The 16,080-nt window shown below is 43.3% G+C and overlaps 1 protein-coding gene across 1 annotated transcript in view; it reads right to left on the reverse strand.

The window, feature by feature from the left end:
• LOC109418769 (adenylate cyclase type 2) overlaps nucleotides 1-7,873 on the reverse strand; it is a gene marked incomplete at its 5' end in the record, with an annotated part of 84,394 nt that extends 76,521 nt beyond the window's left edge. Inside the window, 2 exon segments of the mRNA XM_062861256.1 lie at nucleotides 7,269-7,466; nucleotides 7,743-7,873. Coding sequence (XP_062717240.1) covers nucleotides 7,269-7,466; nucleotides 7,743-7,873 — 329 coding nt within the window.
• Between the last annotated feature and the right edge of the window lie 8,207 nt (nucleotides 7,874-16,080).

Consider the following 16,080-nt stretch of genomic DNA (forward strand, 5'->3'; position numbering starts at 1 on the left):
ACGGCTTTCCCGGGAAGCATACCAGACATATAAGAGCAACGATGGACGGTGTGCAGAACAGCGTAAGGATTTCGGGTGAACTATCCAGTTCATTTCGAATCTCGACGGGGACTACGACAAGGTGATGGACTTTCCTGCCTTCTATTCAACATCGCCCTGGAAGGTTATATGCGACGAGCCGGGCTCAACAGCCAGGGTACGATCTTCACGAAATCCGGCCAATTTGACTGTTTTGCGGATGACATGGACATTATTGCTAGAACATTTGGAACGGTGGCAGAACTGTACACCCGCCTGAAACGTGAAGCAACAATAATGTTTGCACTGGTGGTGAATGCGACTAAGACAAAGTACAACCTGGTAGGTGGGACTGAGCGAGACAGAACAAGCCTTGGCAGCAGTGTTACGATAGACGGGGATACTTTCGAGGTGGTAGAAGAATTCGTCTACCTCGGTTCCTTGCTAACGGCTGACAATAACGTGAGCCGTGAAATACGGAGGCGCATCATCAGTGGAAGTCGTGCCTACTACGGACTCCAGAAGAAACTGCGGCTAAAAAAGATTCGGAGGCGAAGAATGAACAACGAGCTTGCTGAACTCTACGGCGAACCCAACATCCTGAAAGGGCTAAAGCTGGACGAATACCGTGGGCAGGGCATGTTGCAAGAATGCCGGACAATAACCCGGTGAAGTTGGTGTTTGTAGACATTACAGCCCTTCCGACACTACACCAGCCAGTCGAAGAAGCGTGTAGAAACAGGTAACCCTGGGCAGCCTCTGGATCTAGAAGAGTCTGAGGATGAAACTTACTTCAACCGGGATGATGAATAGGAAGGCCGACCAAACGAAAGCGATAGGACGAGATCAGAAGCGGAGCACCTGAGGCGTGTTGCCAAAGTGATTGAAAGACTACGTCATCAACGCGGTGATCCCAACAAACCTGTTTGACACAATACCGATGACCACAGTACCGATGACCACACAGGTCCGGTGCAGTCACTTCCAAGGTTATTATATATTGTAAGGTTGTCTTAGGGGCCCCTATAGCCGAGGCGGTAAACGCACGGGTATTCAGCATGACCATGCTGAGGGTGACGGGTTCGATTCCCGGTCGGTCCAGGATCTTTTCGTAATGGAAATTTCCTTGACTTCCTTGGGCATAGAGTATCTTCGTGCCTGCCACACGATATACACATGTAAAATGGTCATTGGCAGAGGAAGCTCTCAGTTAATAACTGTGGAAGTGCTCATAGAACACTAAGCTGAGAAGCAGGCTTTGTCCCAGTGAGGACGTTACGCCAAGAAGAGGAGAGGAAGGTTGTCTTAGCTGTCAAAACTGGCTAAGCTGCCATTATTTTTTCACCGTGAGAAATTCTGAAAACAAATCCCCCGCCTCCTCAAATTCCTTTGAAATTTTGCTTCCTCTCCTTTTCTCCACAAACTATGTAAACGTTAACGTCATGCTCAACCTTACAATGTATAATAACCTTGGTCACTTCGAGGAGAATTGCCAATCTGGCAACACGGGAGAAAAAGAAATGACACGTTCAGTCTGTACCTGAGATACAGATTCTTATGTATCAGCGAAAAGCATTGCCGGGAGAATTCCAGTATTCCGTCGGCCTGTTGGAAGTCTGAGTTTATCGTTCGGACCACTCCGGCCCACACACAGACACAACTTATGGAGGATTTTTAGAAGGAAATTCTGTAGGGTCTATAGAAAGAACTTCTGAAATATTACCAGGAAAAACTTCAGAAGGGCACCCACAAGAATCTTATGGTTGCTACGCTAAAGAAAATTCTGGATGAATAAAAAAAACCCAGCTGGGAATCTAGTAGAAACTTCTGGAAGAATTCGAGAAGGAAATTTTCCTGAAAGAACGTTGGCAGAAGAAACTCTTTGATAAATCTCGAACGAAACTCCTTCTGGGAATCTATGAGAATTTTTTGCAGGAACATTAGGACAAATTTCTGGACGAGAAATGAATAAATATCTAAAGGAAATTTGATTCCTGGTGAAACTACTGAAAGAACCTTTGTAGTAAGAATCTAAAAAGTTGCATCTGGGTAAGTTCCAAAAAGGAACTTCGAAAAACACTCTAGAAGAACTCCTGGAGAATGCTCAGTGGTCTAGAACTCTTTTAGATACTTAAATGAAAACGTATCAACGAACTCCAAGAAATAACTAAGCAAGATTATCTAAAAGAATCTCAGAAACATTCTTGGAGGAATCCCAAAAGGATTTTTTTTAGTTTTTTTTTGTATTTGTGAATTTTAACTTAATGCTAATTCTTTACAAACCCCAAAAGGAAGTTTAAGAACAGTTTAGGGGAATTCCTAAGGAGGACAGAAAAAAAAACAGTGAGATTACATAAAGGTATCCCAGAAAAACCTTCTAAAGGAATCCACAAAAAAAAATCCTGAAAGAATTTCTGATGAAACTTATGGATGAATTACTGGCTGGGCTTCTAATTTACATCTCGAAGGAATTCCTGGTTAATCCCCGCAAGAGCTCGTTATGGATTTTCCGTAGAATTCACTGGAAATATTTCAAAAAGATTCTTCTGCCAAAACTTTCCGCGAATTCTACTTCTTATTCCGGGTGCTCGAGAATAAGAAGTAGAATGCAAAGTGGTCATTGTGGTGGTGATTTTTGTACCTTTGCGACCTCATCCCTCGTCCTCAGGAAATTGAAAAAAAATGGCGTTTTTTACACATTTTCTCAGAGATTCCACCAAAATTTCATAAAATGTTCTGCCAAAACTTTTAAATGAATTCGTTCATCTAGCTGAAGTTATAGTTTTAGAACCCTTGCCACGGAACATTCATTTCATGGATTTTTTGTAATCATTCCCTTTCAAAGTTACACAACATAACCAGTGCGTGTCTACTTTTTTAACATTTCCGTCACAAAATTTGACTTCAACACTTCAAACAACCCGCACAAAAGCATCAGTGTCATCCCAACTGTTGACCGTCCTTCTGGCATACTGCATCATTGACTGCTCTTTTGCTGTTTGCTGCCGGCTTTCCAGAGGAAAAAAAACTAAAAAGGGAAATTTAACAGAAAATGCAAATTCATTATCCCACTTCCCTTTCATTCAGTGGCGTATCGCCCACAGCCAGACAGGAAGGATCGCTGTTGTTCATAGTCCGTCCTGTTCAGTGCCCTCTTTCATTGCACTGACTGTGAGTTGCGAGGAGTAAAAAACTGCCACAGCAGTAGTGGTTGGTATCACACAGCCACCGCAGCAGGGGATCATGCCACGCCGTTTGAAGGCAAAGTGAGATTGTTCCTATTGCAACCAGCTCCGGTAGCTTTAGTCCATCGTCGTCGGAGTAGGGAGGTGTAAACTTTGGTAGATGGGTCATTCCAGCGTTTGTTGGGTCTCGACTCGATGCTTCGCTTTACCCAGTGGATAGTGAGCTTTCAACGAAGGAATGAAGACAAACAGGAACAATGAAATGCATTCTCGTTTGTTTTTCCATGCAGATTGGAGAAAAATAGCAGCCTGATGGATGGTAGGCTGAAGTTGGTTCAGCAGTTTTCAGCATTTACTGGGGAGACTTATAAATGATGTTGTTAAAGCATTTATCCTAGTAGTTTTAACCCGAGCCTACACAGTTCCGTATGTGGATATTGGGCGCGATCAAATATGCTTCCAAGCTGAAAGTTCTTTAATCTCTTCAGAATTTATTAGTGGATAGTATTAGAATTCAAGAAAGAACTTCTTATGCAGCTTTCATTTATTTTCGGGGAAATTTAACTGTGTCATTAAAAATCCTTAATTCCAGGAGAAACCCCTGCAGAGATTACTGGAAAAATCCTGGGGGGATTACTGGAGAAATCCTGGGGGGATTACTGGAGAAATCCCTGAGGGAATTCCTGGAGAAATCCCTGAGGGAATTCCTGGAGAAATCCCTGGAGGAATTCCTGGAAAAATCCCTGGAGGGATTCCTGGAGAAATCCCTGGAGCGATTCCTGGAGAAATCCCTGCAGGGATTCCTGGAGAAATCCCTGCAGGGATTCCTGGAGAAATCCCTGGAGGGATTCCTGGAGAAATCCCTGAAGGGATTCCTGGAGAAATCCCTGGAGGGATTCCTGGAGAAATCCCTGGAGGGATTCCTGGAGAAATCCCTGGAGGGATTCCTGGAGAAATCCCTGGAGGGATTCCTGGAGAAATCCCTGGAGGGATTCCTGGAGAAATCCCTGGCGGGATTCCTGGAGAAATCCCTGGCGGGATTCCTGGAGAAATCCCTGGAGGGATTCCTGGAGAAATCCCTGGAGGGATTCCTGGAGAAATCCCTGGAGGGATTCCTGGAGAAATCCCTGGAGGGATTCCTGGAGAAATCCCTGGAGCGATTCCTGGAGAAATCCCTGGAGGGATTCCTGGAGAAATCCCTGGAGGGATTCCTGGAGAAATCCCTGGAGGGATTCCTGGAGAAATCCCTGGAGGGATTCCTGGAAAAATCCCTGGAGGGATTCCTGGAGAAATCCCTGGAGGGATTCCTGGAGAAATCCCTGGAGGAATTCCTGGAGAAACCCCTGTAGGAATTCCTGGAGCAATCCCTGGAGGAATTCCTGGAGAAATCCCTGGAAGGATTCCTGGAGAAATCCCTGGAGGGAGTCCTGGAGAAATCCCTGGAGGGATTCCTGGAGAAATCCCTGGAGGGATTCCTGGAGAAATCCCTGGAGGGATTCCTGGAGAAATCCCTGGAGGGATTCCTGGAGAAATCCCTGGAGGGATTCCTGGAGAAATCCCTGGAGGGATTCCTGGAGAAATCCCTGGAGGGATTCCTGGAGAAATCCCTGGAGGGATTCCTAGAGAAATCGCTGAAGGGATTCCTGGAGAAATCCCTGGAGGGATTCCTGGAGAAATCCCTGGAGGGATTCCTGGAGAAATCCCTGGAGGGATTCCTGGAGAAATCCCTGGAGGGATTCCTGGAGAAATCCCTGGAGGGATTCCTGGAGAAATCCCTGGAGGGATTCCTGGAGAAATCCCTGGAGGGATTCCTGGAGAAATCCCTGGAGGGATTCCTGGAGAAATCCCTGGAGGGATTCCTGGAGAAATCCCTGGAGGGATTCCTGGAGAAATCCCTGGAGGGATTCCTGGAGAAATCCCTGGAGGGATTCCTGGAGAAATCCCTGGAGGGATTCCTGGAGAAATCTCTGGAGGGATTCCTGGAGAAATCCCTGGAGGGATTCCTGGAGAAATCCCTGGAGGGATTCCTGGAGAAATCCCTGGAGGGATTCCTGGAGAAATCCCTGGAGGGATTCCTGGAGAAATCCCTGGAGGGATTCCTGGAGAAATCCCTGGAGGGATTCCTAGAGAAATCCCTGGAGGGATTCCTGGAGAAATCCCTGGAGGGATTCCTGGAGAAATCCCTGGAGGGATTCCTGGAGAAATCCCTGGAGGGATTCCTGGAGAAATCCCTGGAGGGATTCCTGGAGAAATCCCTGGAGGGATTCCTGGAGAAATCCCTGGAGGGATTCCTGGAGAAATCCCTGGAGGGATTCCTGGAGAAATCCCTGGAGGGATTCCTGGAGAAATCCCTGGAGGGATTCCTGGAGAAATCCCTGGAGGGATTCCTAGAGAAATCGCTGAAGGGATTCCTGGAGAAATCCCTGGAGGGATTCCTGGAGAAATCCCTGGAGGGATTCCTAGAGAAATCGCTGAAGGGATTCCTGGAGAAATCCCTGGAGGGATTCCTGGAGATATCCCTGGAGAGATTCCTGGAGATATCCCTGGAGAGATTCCTGGAGAAATCCCTGGAGGGTTTCCTGGAGAAATCCCTGGAGGAATTCCTGGAGAAATCCCTGGAGGAATTCCTGGAGAAATCCCTGGAGGAATTCCTGGAGAAATCTCTGGAGGAATTCCTGGAGAAATCTCTGGAGGAATTCCTGGAGAACTCCCTGGAGGAATTCCTGGAGAAATCCCTGGAGGGACTCCTGGAGAAATCCCTGGAGGGATTCCTGGAGAAATCCCTGGAGGGATTCCTGGAGAAATCCCTGGAGGGATTCCTGGAGAAATCCCTGGAGGGATTCCTGGAGAAATCCCTGGAGGGATTCCTGGAGAAATCCCTGGAGGGATTCCTGTAGAAATCCCTGGAGGGATTCCTGGAGAAATCCCTGGAGGGATTCCTGGAGAAATCCCTGGAGGGATTCCTGGAGAAATCCCTGGAGGGATTCCTGGAGAAATCCCTGGAGGGATTCCTGTAGAAATCCCTGGAGGGATTCCTGGAGAAATCCCTGGAGGGATTCCTGGAGAAATCCCTGGAGGGATTCCTGGAGAAATCCCTGGAGGGATTCCTGGAGAAATCCCTGGAGGGATTCCTGTAGAAATCCCTGGAGGGATTCCTGGAGAAATCCCTGGAGGGATTCCTGGAGAAATCCCTGGAGGGATTCCTGTAGAAATCCCTGGAGGGATTCCTGGAGAAATCCCTGGAGGGATTCCTGGAGAAATCCCTGGAGGGATTCCTGGAGAAATCCCTGGAGGGATTCCTGGAGAAATCCCTGGAGGGATTCCTGGAGAAATCCCTGGAGGGATTCCTGGAGAAATCCCTGGAGGGATTCCTGGAGAAATCCCTGGAGGGATTCCTGTAGAAATCCCTGGAGGGATTCCTGGAGAAATCCCTGGAGGGATTCCTGGAGAAATCCCTGGAGGGATTCCTGGAGAAATCCCTGGAGGGATTCCTGGAGAAATCCCTGGAGGGATTCCTGGAGAAATCCCTGGAGGGATTCCTGGAGAAATCCCTGGAGGGATTCCTGTAGAAATCCCTGGAGGGATTCCTGTAGAAATCCCTGGAGGGAATCCTCGACAAATTCGTGGAGAGATTAGATAATGTTTCATTCTTCACATGTTATCTTTCTTATTTATTAGCATAATGTCTAATCAATGTCAGAAACAGGTATTTCCTAACAGAAGCCTGTCGTTTTCACTGTGGGTTTTCAAATCAAACACGGACTCCCCGCTTCAAATGTGCAATTTCAAATGCTCAACCAATCGTAAAAAGCGTTTCATGGTTTCAGATAAATAACCACTAATACACAAGCCTTGATTACGTGCAAGGAGGGATGAAACCACCTTTGCATCCTATGGTTCCTAGCTACTAAAATATTCCAACCTAGGAACAAGTTATCGACACCACCAACTTTCCACCATGATCATCGATTATTGGAGCACGGTTCAACAAGCAGCAGGTAGGTATCGGTTCGGTGCATTACGGAACGGTATGTAGTGTGTGGTTTCTGTTGCATGTATACTTACCAAAATTAGTGCAAACAGCGGTAGCGGTGCCAGCTGTGCTCCGACGGCGATGGCAATGGCTCCGATGGTCCCGGTGGTCAGCATGGCGAACGATAGGGCAGCCAGTGGCGAATTCATCACCATCGGAAAGTGCAGTGCCACCAGAATGACACACAGCACCACCGAGGCACCGGCCAGCATCGTTAGGTCAGCCACAATCTGTAAATCAACTGGTTTTTAATTTGGGGTTTGCTTCTTCTGTCTAACGACCTGTGTCGGGCTATGGGGACGTGCAATAATAGATGTGTTTGTCCTATGTGTTGCAGACTGCCAAGTTGGGTATGGTCAAGGTATGTATGTAGGAATTTGTGTCTCCACGTGGACATTCTCTCTCTTGGGGGAGACAATCCATTAGATGCGGTGGATGCGTATAAGGACAGGCCGACGTAGCCCCACACAGCACGATGGGACTGGGACGGGATACTTTTATCTTACCTCTTCTCGCAACTTGCATAGAATGATTGATACCAGGCAGGAGAGTATCGATATTCCCAGACCGGAGATGAATAACGACTTTCGAAGCCGCTGCCGGTACCGGGTATACAGATCATCCAGGTGGGAGTTTTCTGTGGAGTAGAAAAACAAACGATAGTCGAATGGAAATTAATTAAAAGATGACAAATTTATGTTTTGTAGATCATGATGTATGGAGAAAAAAAAAAGATAAGTGTTTTTTAATGGGAACTTCGTTGTTGCTGCTCCATGATTGACTAAAGTTAATGGAATTTCATAGAGAACCAATAGAATAGATGGTACTTAAGATCAGGATTTACTTTGGTAAGCGGTGCGATGTATGGAACCCTTAACACTTTCTAAGGCAGTGGCAACGATTCTGAGGAATGTATTATTCTGTGGAATGGCTTTCTGAGGAATGGGTGATTCAGGGTTTTTTTTCTGGGGAATGTCCCATTCCAGGATATCTGGGATTTCTGGGAAATGACCTACAACCTCACACAAAAGTAATATGAATCATCTGTAGTGTAGCTCTTAATCAAGCATTTTAAGGCAGCTGACCCAAGTATATTTTCGCAGTGCCTTTTCCGCTTCAATTCTTGGTTATTCAGACACAACAATTTGCGTGCAACAAAACAGCTGATTTATCGCACCACGATAGCGTAGTGTACGCTTAGCGTGCTTGTCTGGGTCATATTGACCCCAACATTCTACTAGGGTTAAGTTTTGGTCGTTTGTATAGGTAAAACCAATGACCTGCCTTCTTAAAAATTTGCACCTCCTGCTGCATGTTAAATTTTCGTCACTTTAAAGTCCGTAAAGCACAATTTTGTTTCTAGAACAATCAATACGGCTCCGATTCTTATGAAAATTTCACAGTGTAAGAATATGAAAATAATTTGTTTTAAAATTTTTAGCCATTTTGTTTGGATGCTTACAAAGTTGTAGCGGCATAAATGAACTGGGTGCCAGTTAACAAACAAATATTACTTTAGTTATAATGGCTAGAATATATTCAATGAAGTTTTTACACAACAATTTGAACAATTTAACTTTAAACACAGAAAAAAAAATCATTGACATTTGTGTTTCTGCCTCTATAAATGAAAGAGTAAAAATATGTTCTTATTTGTAATCCCCTTTGTAAAGAAAATAAAAGTTTTTGGGGAGTTTCGAAGGGTCACAGTTGCGTTACATGGGGCCAAGGGGGTTTTAAGGTGATTTCGAGTGCATTTTAGAAAGCTTCAGAGGAATGTAGGCAAGTTTCAGAAGCGTTACTCAGGCGTTACGTTGGCGTTTTTAGGGGTTTCTGAGGCTTTTTACCCTCAAATGGATACCTGGGGTCCATTGGACCCCAGAATCACTTCGAAGTTGTCGCAAACAAGTTTGGATTGACATGTCAGCCCCATTTTTACAGTACCTTCAAACTACACTGCGATGAGTTATTTGTGCATAAATACCAATAGTTTCATGGTGTACTATGGATTATTCTCGATGTAAAAGTTGAACCGGGCGGTTTTGTACTCCTGAGGTCCATTGGACCTCACGGCACAAATGATTGTATCTTTTGATCATGACTTCCTAGAATAATGATGTCTTCGACAAAATGGTTCTGCAGACCATGGGCCAAAGTGATTAATACATCGAAATCTATTTGATAATAAAAACTATGTTAATGTTTTTCTGCAAGCTGGCGCTAATAGATACATATTCGCTCTGCATCCTAGATACCCTGATGCAATATAATGATAAACAATACCAATACTTCTTATTTGATGGATAATTTACCTCAGAATTGACTCACCAGGCGAAAGTATAGCTTCAAAGATTACATATGGATAAGATTTTTGAACCACATTTCAATAATGTACTTGATCTAGTCGTGAGCGAGCTGTGAAGGCAGCTCTCCACGCGGTGAATGTAAATTTCATTCACGCTGTGGAAAGTTGCCTTCACAGCTCGCTCACGATTTTGGTATACGTTTGCGACCCCAATGTTATTCGGCAAACTTTCAGATAAAACTACAAGGTTAAATTTATCCATACATTGTTTTTCGATAGCATGCTTCTGAACTGAGATAATAGAAAATGAATGTAAATCTTTGCAAATGCAACCTTGCCAATTAGATTCTACCGTGGACATTTCCCAAGTTTTTAGTTTCATCCGTAGAGCACACTCAGGAACTCCACAAAAATGTTCAGGGCCTACAAAGCTTGATGCCGCACCCTGTCTAGCGAGAATGTCGGCATTTTCATTCCCCAGAATTCCACAATGACCGGGCACCCACTAGCTTGGATTGACACGTGAAAGCTTTTAGCGCATTTAGAGCCGGTTGACTGTCCGAAAGAATACAGATTTTGGCAAACCTATAATTTCTTTTCAGACAAACATTGGCACGCTCTAGAATGGCTTGAACTTTATGGCAATGAGATATATTTTACTAATAAGTTTGGCCCTGTGAAAACATACAAAGTCGGCATCTTTGACAAAATCGCACAAATTATTAAGAGCCAGCTTATCTAAAAAAACATGTTCGAAAACATCTCACTTTATGCCTTCCAAGGTTTCTCCAGGTATTTTACTACAAATTCCTTTAGGGATCCAGGTATTTCTCAGGGATTCTCTCAGGTTGCCTTCATGATGTTCCAGTAATTGCATCAGGGGTTCTACAAAATTGTCGTCAATAATTCCATCGATGGATTGCTCCAGGGATTCTCATTCGTATACCTTCAGGAATTTCTTCCGGAATTTCTGAAGGAACTACTCCTGGGATTTTTTTTTTCGTAAATAAATACAAGTATACTTTCAGTGATTCCTTCCAAGGTTCCTCCAGGGCTTTATCTAGGAGATTCACTTATCCCCCGTTTTTTTTTTTTCAGGAATTCCTCCACAGATTGTTTTAGGAACTCCATCAGCGGCGATTCAACTATTAATTCACAGAAGAATCCCTCGGAATTCCTCCCGGTATTCCTCCTGGAATTCCTCCCATGATGCAAGAATTTCCCCTGGTAGTCCTCCAGGAATTGCTTCCGGGATTCCTCTAAGTAAGATATAAAATTTAAATGCTACCTAGCATCACTATGTCTGGGTTGTGCTACTTCATTATCTATTAGTGCATTCTAAATTTATTATATAAAAATCTCTATAAATAATAAGCATCCCGATTAACGACAGATATAAAGGTTCATTCAAATAATACGTAACGCCAAATTAGAAAATTTTAGAACGCCTCTCTTCCCCGTAACAGCTTTTTTATGGGAAATTTTGAAATCATTGATAGGTACGTTTCATCCTATTGGTTGGGAGCATTTTGGAATGCTCTCTAGCGCCACCTAGCGGTTATTTCTTGTACTAAATTGTTTATCACTAGATTGGCCTTGACATACTTAGCATCTTTGCTGAAAACAGCACAGTAAGGATCACGAGATATACGAGAATATATGCTGGGGTTCAATGGACCCCAGGGTCCCAAAACGGACCTTCATTTAAGGTACCATTTGAGGGTTAATAGCTTCAAAGGATTTTTAACTTCTATTCATTCATTCAAACACATATGGTATGCATGTAGATTCGATTACTTATGCTCAAGAAAGTTCTTAGGAAACCTTAAACAGTCCCAAACCAACCCCATCCCTTCTCATTGCTCCCCCCTGAGCACACCGTGAACTTCCCTAAACTCCACTTGCAACTTAATTCCCTTAAACCAACATTATCCCTAATCTAAAACACTTCAACTACGCTGGACATAATTAGATTCCGTTTAGGTAACGTTACCTAAACGGAGGGACCTAAATAGATTTTAACTAAATGGAGGTTTGAGTGTATGTACATCTCTTTTGGAAATGCCAAGTCGTTTAAGTTGAAAAGGCATATGAATGTGTTTATTTTTATTTTTGGCTACAAGCAATGAATTTGGTTAACCCTCTACTACCCAAATTTTTGATTTCTATCTAAACATCATTTTTCGTCACCAAAAATCTATTTGAACATGTTTTGGTTTTTGATTTTTCTAATTTTTATTTTTGGGCATCCGCACTTTTTTTATTTTTCCTGAAAGCCTATTGGGGAAACCAATTTTTTAAGATGAACACACGCTCAGCTAATTGCGAGAAAGCAGAAAGCAAAGCTGATCTCGTTCGACATGGACCATGCGTTTGACCGTGTTTCTCATGAGTTCTTGCATCAAACTCTTCTTTCTCTGGGTGTCAACCCAGCGTTCGTCGGATGGCTCTCCCGGGTCTCCAACGTGTCGTCGTCCCGGCTATTAATTAATGGGCGATTATCACAACCTTTCCGGATAGAACGGTCGGTGCGACAGGGTGACCCGATGTCGATGCTGCTCTTCGTGGTATATCTTCATCCACTCCTCACTCGGCTGGAACGTACTTGTGGTGGCGATCTCTGCGTTGCGTACGCTGACGACATCACGATCATCGCAACGTCAGCAAATACAATCCGTCGTATATTTAGCCTGTTCGCCTCTTATGAACTCCTGTCAGGCGCAAAACTGAACCGGCAAAAAACGGTGGCAGTTGATGTCGGGTTTATCGACGGGGAGCCACTGATGGTACCAGATGTGCAAACAACGGACAAAGTTAAGGTGCTGGGCGTAATATTCACCAATTCAGTGCGGCTGATGGTGAAGCTAAACTGGGACAGCTTAGTATCCAGGATTGCACAAATTATTTGGATGCATAGCATGCGATCACCTAACCCTGCAGCAGAAAGTGGTGCTGCTGAACACCTTCATCACGGCGAAAGTGTGGTATCTTTCATCAATTATTCCACCACAATGTGTACACACGGCCAAACTAGCAGCCACGATGGGGACGTTCCTGTTTAGAGGGCTGCCAGCACGTATTCCTATGCAGCAATTAGTACGCAGTAGAGAGAATGGGGGACTAAAATTGCATCTCCCATCAATCAAATGCCGCGCCCTCCTCGTCAACCGCCACTTAAGTGAAATGGACTCCCTACCCTATTACCACTCCATACTTGCTCAAAACACCCCTGTTCCTGCCGAATTCCCATGTTTAAAACTGCTGTCCCAACAAATTCCATTGCTTCCTGACAACATCAAACAAAATCCTACTAGTGCGCAAATCCATATCTTCTACTTGATGCAAACAGAACCGCCGAGAGTAGAACGAAATGAACCGGGTCGCAATTGGAAGAGGATCTGGAGAAATATTTCGACAAAAAAGCTGACATCGAAGCAGCGTAGTGACCTGTACTTGTTGATCAACGAGAAGACCGAACATCGACGGCTGATGAACATCATTGGACGCAACAATGATCCAAACTGCCAGCACTGCTTGAGAAGCATAGAGACATTGCAGCACAAATTTTGTGAATGCCCTCGAGTGGCTCCGGCATGGTCGCTGGTGCAACGAACAGTTACGACGATTCTTGGTGGATGGCAAAGACCAACGTTCGACGATCTTTTTCGGCCAACTCTGGTCAACATTAGAGAAACTAATAGATTGCGAATCTTGAAAATCTTTATTAATTACATCAACTTTGTTAATGAATCTGTTAATAATAGAATCGATGTAAATGAGGTAGAATTCATTCTGAATCTAGATACTTAAGATTTTTTACATTCAAATATGTTATTTAAGAACTAAATAAACATTATTTTATAAAAAAAAAAAAAAAAAAAAATTATTGTTTATATATTTTTATTTTTATTTTTTTCCATGGAAAATTATATTTTTTATTTAATTTTGCGGACAATAAATATAGAGTGTATTCAACTCCCTTGGGTTGTAAAACGATAAGTAAGGAGAGCGTCCATCATAGCTCTGGTCCTCACAAGTTCCTACCTCATGCTTCCACGGGCAGGCTTGTAAACATTCGACACTTTTCACTGCCGTCGATGGGGGTGACAATGGGTCTGGGGGGTGAGATTGGGTCAAAACGGAGAAACATAAAATTTGAAATAGCTTATCAACTATGGCTAATTTATATTGAAAACTTTATATTATTTTAAAGAGGAGATGTTTTTACACGTTATGATGCAGAAAAAGATGTTTAGCAATAATCGTTTTATGTTCAAATTGTGGATAAACTTATATGATGAAACTACTAGTAAATCACTCTGAAAAAATTTCTCCTTCGCAATGTTTCACACAAGCAGCCAACCATAAATTTTCTTATAAATAGTTAGCTGTAGGTTGATGCAACGAAAAAAGTGGGCTGTCAATGCACTTTTTACATAAAAATTCAATATTTTCGACCCTATGTCTAAATGTTAAAAATGGGGGTGAGATTGGGTCAAGCAAGTTATCGAATGCACATAACCTTAACTAAAAATTCAACTTGTTATTCAGTCACCATTTCATGTTAATGTGGTGCCATGTTTACCGTATCTTCATAAAAGTACGCTTTTTTCGAAAATATGTCAAGCGAGTGTGTTCATACGTTTAGTGCCAAAAATCATTTATAATAAACATGGACATGGACAGCTCCTCTAATCATCATCTAACGTTTAGTGTACTGCAATATCGTAAGCTCACAAAATAGACTTAAAACGTTCTTTTTCTCCACTCATTTTTGAAATTTTAAGATAATATCCTGAAACTACCAGACAGTAGGGGGATTTAGAAAATATAGGGGCTATAAAACCGGTAACATAGTACAATGTCGGAAAGTGAATGAACGTCGAATTTTGGTTTGGTTAAACATTTCTCATGCAATCTTTCAATGCGTCCCTCCCTCATTGTAATCCCCCCTCCTCTCATGGAGGTTGAAACTTTAAATGAGGATGATTGTGGTGGCTAAAAATGGCGATACAACATACAAACGTTATTTTATCAGATTTCAACAATTTTTTCGGTTGTACTAGCTCTTTTAGGTGGAATTATCATCTTTTAAAATTACAAAAGTTTGTTTTTAGTCATAGTTATATTGTTTTTTTTAGAAGGCTTACTAGGTATGATCAATAAAATTAAATTATATTCATAGATAGGCGATTTCGAATACTTTGACCCATTCTCACCCCCTCTAAGGGGTGAGATTGGGTCAATTTTCAATCATTTGTAGTTTAGTAAGCAATTCATGTAATGTAATACTTTCTTGCTAAACTATCAATACCACATAGAAGAGTATACATACCAAATAAAAAGTTATTCCGACTTCAATTGCATTTGTTATTTAACAAACAATCTTTGAGTATCCTTTTTTGACCCATTCTCACCCCCAACGACGGTACCTTCGTTTCGTTGCCGCGGTCGGGTGTCAGCTTGCTTTGTTTCATTCGAGCGCGACCGCTACCTCTTACACACAACACGAGCGGCAGAATGAAGATCTGTAAACAAAAAAGTGGATCAAATCATCGTCGTCTGACACGGTGACATTTGTCTAATTCCAGCTTTTCGCAAGATTTCAGCCAGTTTTGATTAAGATTGGTATAATATTAGTTTATTCGTGTGTGATAAATCGATTACGAAACATACATTTACACAAAACAGCTCTCTTTATGGGAAAGACAGGAATAACAAAAACCGAACCATCTCCCAAAGACGCAATCGTGGTCAAGCGCATTCATTCGACATTTTTGTTCCGGACAGTAGTTCGATCGCTTGTGTTGTGAATGTTGGAGACAAAGGCTGCCGAATATCGACAAAAAGGTGTCAAAGACTGTGATCGCTAACAAGACTGTCCACAGGTCAAGCGATTACAAAAACCGCCAGCTAAGAGTTGTGTGCTTGGCCGGTAGTGCAGCCTGGGCACTGTTGTCCTTCTGACTTCAGCTAGATTGAGGAGGTACGACCCGAGCGTCTGTTCACCAAGGAGGTGCGGCTCAAACAGCGTCTGTCCTGGCATCCAGCGGCTGAGTAAGAAACGCTGTACCACGTCCAGCTAGATCCAAGGTGGTAGCCCCGCCCCCATGAGCGTGGTCGTCCCAGTGTTGGTTGGGACGTTAAACAGAATTGGCACGATGGCCCTCCAGCGACAGGACGCGACGAAAAAAGGACTACGATTGGAAACTTGAAACATGGAATTTCAAGTCACTTGGTTTCGCAGGTTATGACAGTGTAATCTACAACGAATTACATCTCCGCAACTTCGACATCGTGGCGTTGCAGGAACTTTGTTAGGCTGGACAGAAAGTGTGGAAAAGCGGGCATCGATCGGCTAGAAGGTAGCTGTGGCCAAAGCTGTAGCACAACAAAAGAACTTGGAAGAGGTTTTCTAGTGTTGGACAAGATGCGACAACGTATGATCGGATGGCAGCCGATCAAAGCAAAGATGTGCATGCTGAGAGTTAAGGGCCGTTTCTTCAACTACTGCATCTTTAACGTGCACTGCCCACACG

This window comes from Aedes albopictus, chromosome 3 (genome assembly GCF_035046485.1).
Source record: "Aedes albopictus strain Foshan chromosome 3, AalbF5, whole genome shotgun sequence".
Classification (NCBI taxonomy): Eukaryota; Metazoa; Arthropoda; class Insecta; order Diptera; family Culicidae; genus Aedes; species Aedes albopictus.